This window comes from Fonticula alba, assembly GCF_000388065.1.
Source record: "Fonticula alba strain ATCC 38817 unplaced genomic scaffold supercont2.4, whole genome shotgun sequence".
Taxonomy (NCBI): Eukaryota; order Rotosphaerida; family Fonticulaceae; genus Fonticula; species Fonticula alba.
Window position 1 is genome coordinate 2,892,906 of NW_009242974.1, and position 14,983 is coordinate 2,907,888.

Consider the following 14,983-nt stretch of genomic DNA (forward strand, 5'->3'; position numbering starts at 1 on the left):
GGGGGGGGGGAGGCTGCCTTTTCGGCCTCCTCCCAGCTGGCCGGAGCTCCGGATCCCTGGGAAGACAGCCCCCGGCCATTCTCCCCCGTTTGCCACCTCCCTCCTCGCCCTTTGCTCGCCTCCCATCGCCATGCATCCCCACCTTGCCGAGTGCATCAACAAGTCCAGCGAGCTGCTGGACCGGTGCCTGAAGGCGATTACCGCGCCGTTTGACGCCAGCCGCGTTGGCGAGGAGGCCGCCTCGCGTAACATCACCTTCGGTGTGGTGCGTCCGATGGCCAGCGAGCAGGAGGCGGTCTCGCGGTGCTGTGGCCTGATGCTGGCGCTGTCTGTCTTGCCCTTTGTCGTGCCTGCTTAATCTGCTTCATGTGGCTGCCGGTGTTGCCGCTGCCGCAGCCATGCCGCGACTCCCTTCCAACGGCATGATGCATGTTTCCTCCAGCACTGACCTGTTCCCATTCCCCCTCCGCCCGTCCAATCCCCCCTGGCCGATGTCCCCGCCTCTGGGTCCAGCTTGCCGCGATTGGTGGTCTGCTGCTGACCAGCTACTCTGTCCATCGCCGCCGCCTTGTGCGTCTCTCTGTCTCCCTCTGTCTCCCTCTGTCTCTCTTTGTCTTTCTCTCTCTCTCTCTCTCTTTGTCTTTCTCTCCCTTTGTCTCTCTTTGTCTCTCTCTCCCTTTGTCTCTCTTTGTCTCTCCCTGTCTCTCTCTTTGTCTCTCCCTGTCTCTCTCCCTGTCTCTCTCCCCCTCTCTCCCTCTCTCTCTCTCTCTCTCTCTCTCTCTCTCTCTCTCTCTCTCTCTCTCTCTCTCTCTCTCTCTCTCTCTCTCTCTCTCTCTCTCTCCCTGTCTCTCTCCCTGTCTCTCGTCCTTCCCCCTCGGAGTTTGAGACATTGCGCAGATTCGCCTCGGCAATTGTGGGGGTGATGGGTTGAGGCATCTGACCTTTTTCTGGTTCGGTGCAGCCAACATCCCACCTCCAATTTGATCAGCTCTCTCCCTCGCCCCTTCTCCTCTCTCTCTCTCTCTCTCTCTCTCTCTCTCTCTCTCGCTCGCTCCCCTCTCTGTCCCTGCCCCTTCTCTCGGGCGCAAGTAGCCTATATTTCCACTCGGGCCTGATTCTGTGCCTTATTTATTCCGGCTCTCTTCGCGTCCCCGCCCATCCGTGTGCCCGGGAAGCCACCCAGATCAAGAAAGGCCAGCACGCACACACAAACACACGCAACCCTCAAACCTGATGAGCAACTTGCTGAGCTTCGTGGATCATAGTTCACGGAGTCCGGTCATGGCAGCGGTTGAGCTGCAGGTGTGTCATGCGCTGGAGGTTCTTGCCGTGGCTGGAGATCTTCCCGGGTCGCTGGAACTACTGTCCCGGTTAGCCGGCGGCCCGGCGGGTGGCCAGATCCGGGGTGGAGTAGCCCGGCTGTCGGCCGGCTCCTTGACGGACCTGGTGGGGCTCCTGGGCCCAACAGCCCCGAGTCGCCTGCAGTCCTGGTTCGCCTCGCGGGGAATGTCATGTCAGGCAGCCCGTCTGGCCCTTGAGCATGGTCACTTTGTACTTGGTGCGAGCATTCCTGTCTATCTGTGTGTGTCTGTGTGTCTGTATGTCTGCCTGCCAGTCTGTCTGCCAGTCTGTCTGTCTGTTTGTATATGTCCACTTCCGTCGGCTTCCCGATAGTTTCCATTGCCCGATGCGAGCGCCTCACCGCTTGGCCCGAACTTCCACTGATCACCTTTCGTCCTTCTGCGCTTCCCGACAGGGGCCGTGCTCCTTCGTCTGGGTCTCAGCTTCGAGGGGAGTGTTGAAATGCTCAATCGAGACGGCACAACCGGGCTCTTCCGCTCCTCCCTCGAGGCGTCTCTTCGGAGTGGGGACAGTGTCCTGCCTTTGGCGGCAGACCGGGAGGCCTGGTGGATGGATCGCTGTACCGCCGGCCGGACGGATCTCCTTCTGATAGATTCTGCCATTCGACCGGCCGGGCCATCCGCCAGGCAGATCTCCCCCTTTGCAGATGGGGTCTTGGCGCCGGGGAGGCCTGGGGCCGAGGTCGACAGCACGTCGGAGCCCGAAAAGTCCCTCATCCGATCGTTGGCGGTGTCGATGCATGTGCGACAATTTGCCGCCTCGCCCTACCATGAGCTTCTCCTGAGTCAGGGCGGCCAGGTGTGGTCGCGAGGGACAGCACTCGCAGCGCAAGTGGCCTATGATGGGCGCCTGGGCCGGATGGAGGAGGCCCGCGGTGCGGATGGCTGGGCGCCAGTCCCCCTTCCCGAGGGGGAGGCGCCCCTTGTGCAAGTGGCCGCCGGGGTCCGGCACTCGGTCTTCCTCTCGGCCGAGGGGGCGGTCTTCGTGTGTGGATCGCATGGCTGGGGCCAGCTTGGCCTTGGGTATCCGCATGAAGTCTCGATAGCGGGTGACCCCACTGTTCGGTCATCTGGCGATCCGGGCCCCGGAGCCCCGGTCAGTAGTCTGGCATGTCCGTCCGTGAGTGGCCCACTGGCAGTGCGGCTGGCGGTTCTTCGCCCGCGGCGGCTACTGGCGGCGGCCTTCCGCGGTCGCCGCATCGCCGGTGTGGCAGCCGGATCTTGGCATTCGGTCTTCTTTGCCAGCCCCCTGGCCTGTTCGGGGCTTGGGCCCCGGCCGCCGAGCGATTCGCATCCGGGGATCTGGGCATGCGGGCGGAATGTCGGGCAATTTGGTGCGCAGTATCCGGCCGCCGGGCAGGGGCCGGGACCTCGAGTTCCAGCAAGCACCGTGGCCCCGGTGTCGCTGGCCCTGCCGGCCAATGTGACGGCCATCGCCTCGGTGGCAACTTCCGATGCGGCCGTGGCCGCTACCATCCTGCGTGGTGGGACTTTCGAGTGGGTGGTCTGGTCGCGACATGGGTCTCGCACGATTCCCCTTCCCGGGGCGTTGTACGGCGCCCCGGCCTGGGTGGCCAGTGCGGCCGGCGTCCGGTCTGACTGTAACGCCTGCACGCTGGGCAATGACACTCGGTGCACCTGCTCAGGCGAAGGCCCGGGTGTCGGGGGCGACGCGGTGCCCGCGGCCGCGGGAATCCTCTGTGGAACCGATCGCGGGGTGTTGTTGATGCTGCCGCCGCCGCCGCCGCCGCCGCCGCCGCGATCCGGTGATGCCGAGGGCTTCGGACGCTTTGGTGGAGGGGCCATCCACCTGGCCGGGCCTCGGGCATGTGACACCTCCGACGAGGAGCCCAGCACGGCCGAGCCTTTGGGCGTCGGTAGCTCGGCCGATTGCTTCGTGTTCGCGGCGGCAATTGCCCCGGAGGGGGAGGTTTTGCTGCTTGGCTGTGATTCAAAACCCGGGGCCGTGTCTTCTTGCTCGATGAGCTGCCCGCATTTGCCCCACCCGGGGCCGGATATGCGGGCCTGGTCGCGTCGCGGCGTGAGAGCCCTTCGTGCGAGCGGCTTGACGCATGGTGCTCCACCGGGCACCGGCAAAGGCATGGGCCTTCCGCGGGTGTCTCCCACGGTGTGGATCTCTGTGTCGGTTCCGGTGACGCGACTGGACGCCGTGGGTCCGATGCACTCTTTCCGGCGCCGAGGCACCGTGCAATTTTGGGCACGGGCACATACCCCGCCGGCGAAGGCTCCGATCCCGGAGACCCTGCCGCGGCGTTTGTTGTCCGGGATCCGCGTGTCCGGAGCCGGGGCACCGGCTGGCGAGGAAAGTGAGGATGATGAGGGCCTCGTGCGGCCGACCGATGCGGCCTCGCTGCTGGATCTCCTCCAGCAATTGGTTGCCTTCATCCAAGCGCGCGTGGAGTTCCTCCGGCGGCGTGCCGGGATGTGGAACTTACTGAATGCCGATTGGCTGGGTGATAGGAGGCCACAGTCGGGCCACTTGCCGCATGGCATCTCCTCCGGGTTGGTGACCCTGCTGGCAAAGGCCCCGGGTGGTCGTGCACGTCCACCTCTGCGGGCACATGCTCCCTCACTGGGGCTTTTGTCCCCGATCCTGGACGAGACCCGACGCCTGGGCGGCCCTATTCCCCTGGGGCCGGATGGCGTGCCCGTGCTAAATCTTCCGGACCTCTCGGAGGGCTCTTTCGCGGTTCTTGTGGCGTACGTGACGGCGCGTCGTTCGAAGCCATTTCACCTCTCTCTCTCTCTCTTGCCCTTTTCACATCCTCTGCACACATGCCGACACTCGTGCAACTTCCCGCTCTGATGCAATTGGATTTTTGGCAACCCGAAAACAGATTCACCCAGCTGGCGCACGGGCTCTTCCTGGATCCCGCTCCGCGGATTACACGCGAGGACTTTGATCGGTTCCTGCTCGCGGTGCCCCTACGCCGGCGTCAAACGGGCGACCTGTTGCTCCGGCATTTTGGCCTCGAGGGCGAGGCTGCTGTGAGACCGTCCAGCGTACTGCATGCTTCTCCGGCTCCGTCCACCTGCGAGGCCCCGGCCTGGGCCATGCGATGTCTCGATGATATGGTTGGCGAATTGTCCCGGCCAAGCGAGGCGGGAGTTCCGGCCGTGCGCGCGGCCGCTGCCCAGGTGCCGGAAGCAAGGGGGAATCCTGTTCCGGAGGAGTCTTTCGTCCGGGGGCTCTTCCTGCGGGCCGAGCAGTTTCTTGGGCAATTCCCCGGGGCTCTGCGTGATGCGGCCCTGAGCGAGTCAGCCATCTGGCCTCTGGGCGAGGTCGACGGACCGGCATGTTACTTTGGGCGATTTGTCGGCCAGTCGCCTGAAAGTGGTCTTTGTCAATGCGAGGAGGTGTCTCGGCTGCCGGGGTTGTCGCTGGCTGGGCTCGCTCCCCGGCCGGATGCCACGCCGATGGATGACTTGCTGCTGTTTGCCTTTGACCGGTGGCTGCGTCCGGGCTTGCTGCAGCTGGCGCGCCTTTCCGGCCTGAGCCGGTGTCTGTGGTGCCATTTGGAGCTGGTACTGCACCAGCTCCGGGCGCTGGGCGAAAAGGCTCCCCCGATGCCAAAGGCCCTCACTGTGCACATCCACCCGGAGGACTCCCCCGACGGCGGGGCACCCTTTGATCGGTACATCTTGAGAGGATTTCTTTCCCGCCAATCCAACAGGCCATTTGATCTGACTCCGTGCCATCGCCGTGCTCTTGGGGAAGACTTTTGTTGTCGGCAATGGCTCCGGGACTGAGCCTGCATGTGGAGCTTCAGCCACGCGGTTCCGAGCATACCTGTGCGCCTGGCAATCATTTGCCCCTCCCTGACACACCTTGTGCCCCTCTTCCGACAGCCCATTTATGTGCCTTCATCCAGCTCACGGGGCGTGTGACTGACGTCCTCGGTCTCGGGGTCCTTTGTGGTAGATGGGATGGCTTTGCCGGGGTCGATTCTCCAGGCGGTTCGACAGTTCCTCGCTACTGGTAGGCTGATGTTGCCGTTGGAAAATCTCCTGCCCGGGGATGTTGTCCTGGAGGCCGACTTGCCTGGGGAAATGGGCGCTCTTTTGGCAAGTGCGCGGCGTGTGTCGGTCGAGCATTTTCTCGGGGCATGGCTGCTGCTGTTGGCGGGAGCAGCGCGAGCGATGGCTTGCGACAGCTTGCTGGCCGTCTGCGACCGTATCTTGTCGGATTTCTGTGCGTCTGCCCTTCGAGGGGATGTATGCCGTTGATGTTTCCTTTTTTCTCTTCCACCTTCTTTGCTCTTACCTGCAACATGTCCTTGCTTTTTTCCACCCCATGTGCTTTTTTGTTGGCTCTCTCTCCCCGGCTCCTCTGTCAGGTACCGGGCCCGGGGATTCGCCGATTGCCGAGGCAGCAGCATTCATTCCGCTGCCGGACACCCGCCGTGCGTGTGTCGGCGCTCTTCCGGCGGCGGTGGCCTGGCAGGCGTTGCAGGGCGATTTGGCGGCGCCCCTGCTCCTGGGGGTGGGGGAATACCGCGAGGAGATGGACCGCCGGGAACGCATCGGTGCCGAGGCTTTGTCAATGTTGGAGGCCCGGCGACGTGTGGACCAGCTGGAAACACTGGCTTCGCGGGGGGATTTGTCGGTGGCCGACACAGCACGGGTGCGAAGCACCCTGCTTCGGGCCATCGGCATGCTGATCAGTGGTGGGCCCCAGCCACTGGACCGGGAGATCTTTGTCGAGGCCTTCTCCTTGGATGATGTCGGCACTCGCGGAGAGGATGTTTTCGGCATGGGGGCGCGCTTGCTGACCGAGAGTCGACGGGCGGGCGGGCGATCGGGGGATTTGGCCGCCCGACTACTGGCCCCATTGCCGCTCGTGGGAACACTTGAAGAGCGTGTGGCTGCGGCCACATGCCACCAGGGTCTCATTTTGCGGGATACCCTGGCCGCGTTGGACTCCCTTGGACAGTCGCCCATTTTGGCCGGGGGCGGATCCCGGCGCGTGCGGGCTGGCTCCGCACGCGAGGCCCATCGGCCGGCGCGCGAGGCGGATTCAACACCGGCCAAAGTGCCTCCCCTGTCGCGAGCGACTCCCCCGGTGGCAAGCCAGCCGGAGCAGGTCCCTGCCAGCCGGAGTACCTCGCAATCTCCCTCCCCTCCGCCGGCCGGTGACGTCATGCCGTCGGCCCCTGTGCAGCCTTTCAAGAAGCTGAGCCAACGTCAGCAAAAGCGCTTACAGGCTGAGGCTGCGGCGGTTGCGGCGGCATCCGGCCCATCAAGCACCCAGCTGGAGGCTCATACCGGGAGCGATATGGGCCGGCGTTCTCCATGGGCTGCTGCTTCGCGGCCGGAGCCCGGCCCCCGGGGAGTCCCGGTTGTTCAAGGCACCGCCGAGAGCCATGGGTCCCTGGAGCAGACCTTCCCCTCGCTGGATGCACGCTTGCCGGCTGCTCCCGCACGGTCGGTTCCCCGTCTGCGCTATTCGGCAAACCAAGTGGTCACCTTCGATGCGCGGGCGGTGCCGATGGCCGCCGCTGGGTCACATGCATGGGCTTCGACTTCGGCGAGCTCAACTTCCGCCTCCTCGGCGGTGTCCTCCTCGGCCGAGCAATCCCCGCGCATGGTCTCCAACCGTCAATTATTCCCGAGCCTTCAGGAGGCGATCAGTGGGGAGGGTCTGCCGGCGGGGTCCGGCCGGCGTGGCAGTGCATCGAGGGCGGGCCCGCGCCCGGGGCAGCCTCGTCAGGCTCCTCGGAGTCGGAAATCCCTGGATGATATTATGACCGAAGATCGTGCTCAGCACGAACTCCGGCAGTTTTACATCTCCACCATGGAGGCCGGCTCGGGCGGGTATTACTCGATCACACAGCGGCCACCTGGGCAGGAGGAAGACTGACGTTCGGTGGGCGGCCAGACACAGCCGACGGCGGCTCAGAGCGGCCGATGGCTGGCCCTGGATTTGATCCCGACTCCGTTGGTCCCCGCCCTGGCAATCGAGATCGGCAATCGGGGTTCCCCACTTTCCCGTTCTTCTTCCCTCCCTTTCTGACAGGCGGCCAGTGGATGGTCAGGAGTGTCGGGCCGCTGAAATAGACTAGACACAGCAACCCCCTTCTCAGCGGGAACAACAGCATAAAAGCCACCCGGGGGGAGGGGCTTGCTCACATGAACCACAGTCTATATATGGGAGGGGAGGAGGGGGGAAAGAGGGGGGGGAGGGGGGGGGAGAAGGGGGGCGCTGATGCGCGAAAAATCTACAGGATGCATGGGCAACAGGGGAAACGTCATGGCCAGCAAGAGGAAGAGGAGGATACAATTACAAGGGAGAAGGGCAGAGCGGTGGTGTCCCCAGGAAGAGGACCGGATGCGAGCCAGGCTCGGGTGTTGCCTGTGTGCGCGCACGCACGCACGCACGCACGCACGCACGCACGCACACATGTGCGTTGCTTATACGGCCATATCGCCGAGAGATTGGGCAGCGGGGTCAGCTCCGACGGCCCCATTGCCAGCTGGACTCGCGCCTGGCTGCCGATGAGGGTGGTGGTGGGGATGATGGACGTGGGGATGGGAAGGGTAGGCATGGTGGGGATGCTGGGCATGGTGGGGGCCGGGGGAGCGGGTTAAGGTCGTGCTAGCAGGCGCCAGCGAATGGTGCTGGTGTTGATGGTGCTGCTGCTGCTGCTGCTGTGGAGGATGCTGATGCGACAGCGGCGGGAGGGCGGTCAAGTGACCCCCAATGCTGCCAGCAGTGGCACCGATGGCCGCCGACTGTGAGTACGATAGGCTTGCGGGGGCCGGGGCATAGGACCCGCCCACTGGGCTCCCACCACCAGGACCGGACTGCTGCTGCCCCGGGGAAGGGGCCATATGGCCAAAGTGGAGGGGAAGGTGATGCGGGTGCCCGGCGAAAGCAAAGATGTGCGGATGATGGAGCGAGGCATTGCCGATCGGCGCGCCGGAAACCCCGGTCGGGACCACATGCGAGCGGAGGTGGCCACCTGGCAGGCCGAGAGGGCCAACTTGCTGCAGGTGATGTAGATGGTGGTGATGCATGTGCGGATGATGGGACCCCAGAACCGCCATCGGGCCATGGCCAATAGGCAACAAAACATGGGACGGCCCGCCCGGAGGGGGAACCGACACCATATGTGTGCCACCCGGACTGAGGCCACCAGCGCCATTGCTGCCCACGGGCGACGAGCCGCCAGGGGCCTGAGAGGATACCGCTTGCTGGCCGGCCGCGGCAGCGGCCATAGCCGCCGCAAATGCCTGGGAATATTGCATGTGCATGTGGGGGAGATGCATCCCGGTCCCATTGGGGGCATATGTCTGGTCATGGGGGCTAGTTGATCCGTTGGTCATGGAAATGGAAGGGCCACCTTGAGAAGCGGCTGTAGTTGCGGCGGCGGCAGCGGCGGCGGCGGCGGCAGCAGCCATGGCGGCCGAGGGGGGAGCCCCGGCCGACGGAGAGGGCGCGCTTACCGGGGACAGGGGCCGACCCCACATGTGGCTGTTGAAGGAGGGATCGCTGCCAGTGGTGGCGGCAGCGGCCGCGGCCGCGGCCGCAGCCGCAGCGGCAAGCATCTCCGGACTGGCTTTCATGAACTGTTGTGAGGCCAGGAGGCCAAGCAGGAAGTCCGAAGAATATGTCGGAATCGGGCCCTACACGACGCTCTTCCGATCTGCAGCGGCCGCGGCCGCGGCCGCAGCCGCAGCGGCAAGCATCTCCGGACTGGCTTTCATGAACTGTTGTGAGGCCAGGAGGCCAAGCAGGAAGTCCGAAGAATATGTCGGAATCGGGGCCGAATCGACCGGGGCAATGCCGGGGGCAGGAGAAAGGGGCACCGAGGTGGCTGCTGGAGGCCCATCCTGGACGACTGGCACGGGGTTGCCTCCCGAACTGAGGGAAGAGGCCGAAGCAGTCGAGGCAGTCAGACCGGATGCCGAGCCTGGACTCGGACTCGAGCCCGAGCCCGAGGCGGCGGTCTGTGCCAAAGATGGCCCCGGAGCCGCGGCAGCACTCGAAGAGATCGGAAGAGCACACGTCACCGAGGTGGCTGCTGGAGGCCCATCCTGGACGACTGGCACGGGGTTGCCTCCCGAACTGAGGGAAGAGGCCGAAGCAGTCGAGGCAGTCAGACCGGATGCCGAGCCTGGACTCGGACTCGAGCCCGAGCCCGAGGCGGCGGTCTGTGCCAAAGATGGCCCCGGAGCCGCGGCAGCACTCGAAGTTGAGGCCTGCTCCGGGGAGGAGGACGGAGCCGGATGGGGAGCAGGACCAGGAGCTACGCCAAGAGCAGGAGTGGGGGTGGAGGAGGAGGAGGAGGAGGAGGAGGAAGAGGAGGAGGTCTGGGATGGAGCCACGGGCATGGGTGTGGGGCCAGAGGCGGAGGTCGTGGCCGAGACCGAGGAAGAAGGAGCAACCGGAGCAGCCGAGGTTGCGGCACTGGACGAGTGTACTGGGGGAGATGGTCCATGGCCGCGTGAGGCAGGGTCCTCATCGACGACATTGCACATCCAGATCCGGGTCTTGTAAACCTTGAAAAGCTCGCGCACGAGATCACGGAAGTCAATTCGACGCTCGGCAATGAAGTAGTATGTCAGCTTCTTCCGGTCCCACTGGTACTCAGCATTGACCACCTCCATGGGGAGTTTGCGCGCGCGGCACTTGGCCTGGCACAGCATCAGGGCCTTCTGCTCGTCGGAGGTCTTCTGAGCCAGCTGCTCGGCCTCACTGGGCTGCGCCAGCCGGCAGATGGGCTTGAGCGAGACATCCGGCACTTCGGATCGGGGGAGGCGCTCGACAATGCGGCCAAGGTCACACCCGCGATCGGCCTCCACCAAAACCAGATCATCCTTCTGGTAGTGGGGGGTCGTCAGGGTGCCATTGGTGTTGGCGTTGTTTTGCTGCATCATTTGCAGGAGATTCGCCTGGGCCTGCTGCTGTTGATGCTGGCGAACCGCCTCACCGCGGAGGAATGGCCGCGACCCGGAGAGAAGATCCGCCGAGTAGGTCAAGCCAATGTTGGATTTGGTTGAGAAGAAGAGGGCCGATCGACCGGACTTGAACTCCACCCGGTAGAACTCCGTATCAGCTGGAAGGCTACCCAGGGAAAGAGACCCGGCATTGGGGCCAGAGCTGACATGGTGCGGGCCGCCGCCGCCGCCGCCGCCGCCGCCGGTCGGTTGCGAGGGGACCGGTGCCGAGCCAAAGGACCCTCCCTGGGAGGTGTTGTCTTTTTGGAGATCATCGGCATCGGCCTTGTCCTGATACGGGGGGAGGCTCTCCTCTTCGGAGAAGGCCGGCTCGGGGGAGGGCCGCTCATGGCCGGCTATGGGCGCATCCATGAAGGGGAAGGGGGTCGCAGACGGTGATAAAAAAAGAAAAAAAGAAAAAAAGGACGGGAGGAGTTAGCACGAAAAATGAAGCACCTCAGGAAGGGAGGGAGGGAAGGATTGGGCATTTGCAAGGCGAGATACATACCAGACACACGGGGGAACCTGGGAGAACGGAATTTGGCCCGCGCATCGTCGGGCGAGGGCTGAGGAGCAAAAGAGAAAGGAGCACATGTGAGTATTGGATGTGAGGCGAACAGCAGGGCTGGGATATAAATGCATGAACATATATGTGCCTGCGCGTGCATGTGGGAGGGGGATATGATGGCTTGGCCGGCGCGTACCGAGAAGGCTGGGGAGGGAGAGGCGGGCTGCTGCTTGACTGGCGGGGCTTCGGCCAGGGTCTCGGTGCTCGGGCCGGCGGAGGCAGCCGAGGCGGGTTGTGCCTGAGATGATCGGGCCGCGGCGGTGGCAACGGCAGCGGGAGCGGGAGTGGTAGCAATGGATTTTGCTACTTTAAGTGTATGTACAGCCTGGGACGGTGGCGGGATCGCGATGAAGAAGGGATCGGACGGCATGTGGTTCGGGTGGTGGGGGTGGAATTGCCCGGCGGCCTGGTGCGAGGAACCCGACGAGGAGGATGGCGGATGGCTGGCCAGGGCATTGCGAGCCGAGGCACTCTGGGCCAGAAGTGGCGCATCGCTGGAGCTCCGGCTCCGACCGGTGGCCGGGATGTCTGTGCTTTCGGCAAAGAGGGCCAAATCCGTGGAATAGCTTGACACCAGGGCCGACCCGCCGCCGGCGCTGCTGCTGGCACTCCCCGCTCCGGGGATGGTCAAGTCAAGCACAGCATCCAGGTCGTCGTCGTCGTCGGTGGTGGTGCACCGGAAGGAGGTGGGCAGGGGGCTGGAGTCGGACATGGAGGATGTCGAGGGGAAGTGCATGGGCTCCTGTTGAAGGGCGGGAATGACGCCAGGCCCGGACGCACCCGGACCAGCTCCGGGGAGGAAAATGCGCCGAATGGAGAAGACGTCGCCGAAGGAGTTGGCCGGGTGCCGGGCGCCAGAGCCAAGAAGGGCATGCTCACCTGGCATGGCCGACGCGGCAATGGCCAGTGGCGGCGAGTGCTGACTCTGCGATTGTGGCGGAGCAAAAGCACCCATCGCCTGGCCTGCAGTCGAGGAGGAGTCGCCATTTGGCCCGAGGGCCAGACGATGGTGCAAAGTCTCCGAGAGAGAATGAACAGCCGCCGAGGCATTCATGGGCGAGATGCCGCGTCCTGCGCTGTTGCTGCCGTTGCTGCTGCTGTTGTTGCTGCTGCTGTTGCCGGCACCGGGGGGATTGGATCCATGCAGGCCGCTGGATTCGCCGGGGAAGTCGCCAAAGTGGCCGACCGGCGGCAGGCGAAGGGCTCCCCCTGGCGACCGGGAAAAGGCACCACCAGAGGGCTCTCCATCGGACAGGGTGCCGGCGAGATCCGATTGTTCAAGACCCGGGATCGGGACACCGGCACCGGGCCCGGTGCCGACACCGGCTCCAGGGCCCGAGGCAGATTCCGAGTAGGTGAAAAAGGCCGCTTCCGCAGCCACGAGGAGACTGTCCGAACTGAGGGAGTCATCGGAAACAGGGGCATTGGCCGAGGGGGGAGCATTGGGGCCGCTGACAGTCCCATCAGAAGGAGGGGTGCCAGCAAAATGTGCGGCCCCGGTGCCCGATCCGGAGGAGAAAGTGGGGGGGAAAGCCCAGTGATGATGGTCAATCCCGATGGAGTAGCGCCTGCAGGCGGAGCAGCAGAAGGATAAGAGGGGATGGGGGAGGGCGGAGGGTGCAGGGAAAAAAAAAGCCCAAGCGACAGAGGGAGGAAAGGGGAGACGGGGAGTTGGAGTCTTGGTTAGAGGGTGATGTTGGTTTGGGGATTGCCCGAGACGGGGGGAGGGGCTAAGTACCTGCCGGTAGCTGGATCGGCGCCGGGGAGAGGACAGGCAGCCGGCGAGCCGACATCATGCTGGGGAGGGGCCACTGAGAAGCCCAAGTAGAAGGAGGGAGCCGAGGAAGACAGAGGGAGAACAAATAGAGGATTAGGACATGGAGCCAGAGATGGAGAGAGAGAGAGAGAGAGAAAGAGGCGGATCTCGCATGCATGAGAGGGGCCAGGGATTTTGGGCAAGACAAACGCACGCTGACAGGAAGAGCACCCGGCAGCAGCATCGGACGAAGTTGGCGGGATGGATGAGCTGGAGAGGTGGAAGGGGCGCGAGTTTTGTTAGGGAGGCCTGATGGGGCACATGGGGCGGGGGGGGGGGGGGGGGGGGGGGGGGGGGGGGGGGGGGGGGGGGGGGGGGGGGGGGGGGGGGGGGGGGGGGGGGGGGGGGGGGAAAAGAGGGACGGGGCAACGAGGCGAGGCAAGGACGCACTGAGGATGAGTGCCAGCCATCGGAACAGGGAAGAAGACGCCGCCAGTCGGCGGGGTGGAGCTGTCGGACCCGGGCCCAGAGCCGGCGGTCATGTAACTTCCGGCCGCGGCGAAGGGGAAAAAGTGCCCGGCGGTATTCATCGGCGCGCGACCATCCATGTTTGGGTAATTGGATGACAGCGAAACAGATGGAAACCCCAGGTTCGGGGCCGAGGCCCGACGGCCGAGGCTTCCCACGGGAAATCCGGCGCCGAGGGAGTAGCCGGACCCTGAGGCGGCCGCCGCAGTAGAAGCGGAGGAAGCGGCTGTGGTGGAATCGCCGTTGGAAATGGCCCCGCCATTGGCGGAGGGACGAGGGCCAGGTGCGTGGGGGGAATTCGGCCCAAGTGAGTGTGGGGCCAGCTGCGACAGAGGCTGATCGGAGACGGGCGTTTCTGTGACGGCCAAGTGGGATACACGTTAGACAGGATGGCGAGGCGAAGAGGGGAGAGGCAGGGGAGGTCGGTGGCTGGCACACGCACCGCCACTGGTGGAGATGGAGATGCGATTGGGCTTGAGACGGTCGAAGTCCTCCGGCAGGGCTGGGGTCCAGCTGGGCCGGCGACCGAGCGCGGTGGCGCGATGGGTGTGAAAGACATCCGGAGTCATTGACAGGGCCGGCTGAGCGGTGGACGAGTAGAGCTCTGGATTCGGGGCAGATTGGGGGAGACGCAGGATGATGGTCAGTCAACTGACGGGGAGATGACCGAGCGGGAGGTGGCGAGCGCAAGGGGGGAGGAGGGGGGGGGGACAAGTGAATTGAGAAGAGGGGAAAAGAGGTATGAAGGGCCGGGAGCAACGGCGCACCAGTGCCACTGGATGCCGAGGAGGCGGCGGCGGCGGCGGCGGCAGCGGCGGCAAAGGAGCGTGGGCTGGCTGGATCGGGGTCCACCGACCGGGGAAGGGAACCAGGGCCAGGCATCACAGTGCGCCGGCCTGAGGGGTGAGAGGGCGAGGATAGGGGGGAGCCGGGCGATCTGTGCCGCTGCTGGGGCAGGGCTTCGCGGGGGGGGGATAGAGAGAGGGGGGAGAAAGGGGAGGAGGGGAGAGAGAGGAGGACTCCTCAACCGGGTGCGTTCACACCGGACCGGCGGAGATAGCAGCGGCGATGGGGGGAAGATGGGAGGAGGGAGAGGGGGGGGGGGGGGCGGGGGGGGGGAGGGCGCAACGGCGACGACAGTGCAATGGCGGCGGCGATGGCCAGGAGGAAGGGTGGGGGGGGGCGGGGTGGAGCGGTAGGGGGAAGGAAAGGCAGGGAGGCAAGGAGACAGGGGGAAAGAAGGCGTCGGGAGAGCGGGAGGGAGTGTTGGGTGACGCAACGACGAAGAGCCGTCAGGTATTCGAGGAGGGGTGCCGAAAAGGGTGCCCCCGATGTTTCCCAAGTCTCCGTTCGTGGGGCAGCCTCTCCGGCGGTTGTTGGATGGATGGATGGAAAACCGTTCCAACGGTGGGAAGCGGGGGCGGGCGGGGGAGAGAGAGCCTATTCGCTTTCGCGGCCAAGCGTCCCCCGGCTCCCGGGCTCGGGACACGAAGACGGAACGGTCGGGGCCTCAACTTGAGACTGAGGCGGGAGGGGGGGCCTTCTCTTCCTGCCTTCCCCCGGCCCTCCGGGCGCCCCTCCCCCCCCCCCCGGCACCGCCCGTCCCTGAAAGCAGGGGCGTATGAGTGTAGGCTGTGTGCGGGTGGGGGGGGGGGGGGCGGGGGGCGAAATAACGAACGACAAGCGGGTGAAAATAAACAAACATCGCCCAACGAATGCCACGTATCTCCTCGCCCGGGACTTTCGCGGGGCTCTGCAGAGACATCCGGGACCGGGGGGACAACCACCGGCGGCCAAGACGCGTCCCCC

General features: G+C 65.0%; 4 protein-coding genes across 4 annotated transcripts; 2 read left to right on the forward strand and 2 right to left on the reverse strand.

The window, feature by feature from the left end:
* Nucleotides 1-130: 130 nt before the first annotated feature.
* On the forward strand, nt 131-358 carry H696_03188 (hypothetical protein; the record flags this gene model as incomplete). Its single annotated transcript, XM_009497072.1, has 1 exon — nt 131-358. The coding sequence occupies one exon, from the start codon at nt 131-133 to the stop codon at nt 356-358; it is 228 nt and encodes a 75-aa protein (XP_009495347.1).
* A 672-nt stretch (nt 359-1,030) lies between these two features.
* Nucleotides 1,031-7,514, forward strand: H696_03189 (hypothetical protein). The gene is made up of 6 exons (XM_009497073.1): nt 1,031-1,558; nt 1,757-4,082; nt 4,220-5,017; nt 5,101-5,174; nt 5,305-5,574; nt 5,720-7,514. The coding sequence occupies exons 1-6, from the start codon at nt 1,234-1,236 to the stop codon at nt 7,240-7,242; spliced, it is 5,316 nt and encodes a 1,771-aa protein (XP_009495348.1). The 5' UTR covers nt 1,031-1,233; the 3' UTR covers nt 7,243-7,514.
* A 247-nt stretch (nt 7,515-7,761) lies between these two features.
* On the reverse strand, nt 7,762-8,948 carry H696_03190 (hypothetical protein; the record flags this gene model as incomplete). The annotated part of the gene is made up of 1 exon (XM_009497074.1): nt 7,762-8,948. The coding sequence occupies one exon, from the start codon at nt 8,946-8,948 to the stop codon at nt 7,794-7,796; it is 1,155 nt and encodes a 384-aa protein (XP_009495349.1). The 3' UTR covers nt 7,762-7,793.
* A 60-nt stretch (nt 8,949-9,008) lies between these two features.
* Nucleotides 9,009-13,743, reverse strand: H696_03191 (hypothetical protein; the record flags this gene model as incomplete). Its single annotated transcript, XM_009497075.1, has 7 exons — nt 9,009-10,678; nt 10,831-10,888; nt 11,027-12,458; nt 12,629-12,701; nt 12,861-12,916; nt 13,097-13,529; nt 13,617-13,743. The coding sequence occupies 7 exons, from the start codon at nt 13,741-13,743 to the stop codon at nt 9,009-9,011; spliced, it is 3,849 nt and encodes a 1,282-aa protein (XP_009495350.1).
* Nucleotides 13,744-14,983: the final 1,240 nt, after the last annotated feature.

What these genes read in the sequence shown, in the direction of transcription:
- H696_03189 (XM_009497073.1), top strand. Translation starts at nt 1,234, where the DNA reads ATGAGCAACTTGCTGAGCTTCGTGGATCATAGTTCACGGAGTCCGGTC. An exon ending in ACGCGGTTCCGAGCATACCT is followed by an intron (nt 5,175 to 5,304) that starts GTGCGCCTGGCA and finishes CCTTTGTGGTAG; the next exon opens with ATGGGATGGCTTTGCCGGGG. An exon ending in CCGTATCTTGTCGGATTTCT is followed by an intron (nt 5,575 to 5,719) that starts GTGCGTCTGCCC and finishes CTCCTCTGTCAG; the next exon opens with GTACCGGGCCCGGGGATTCG.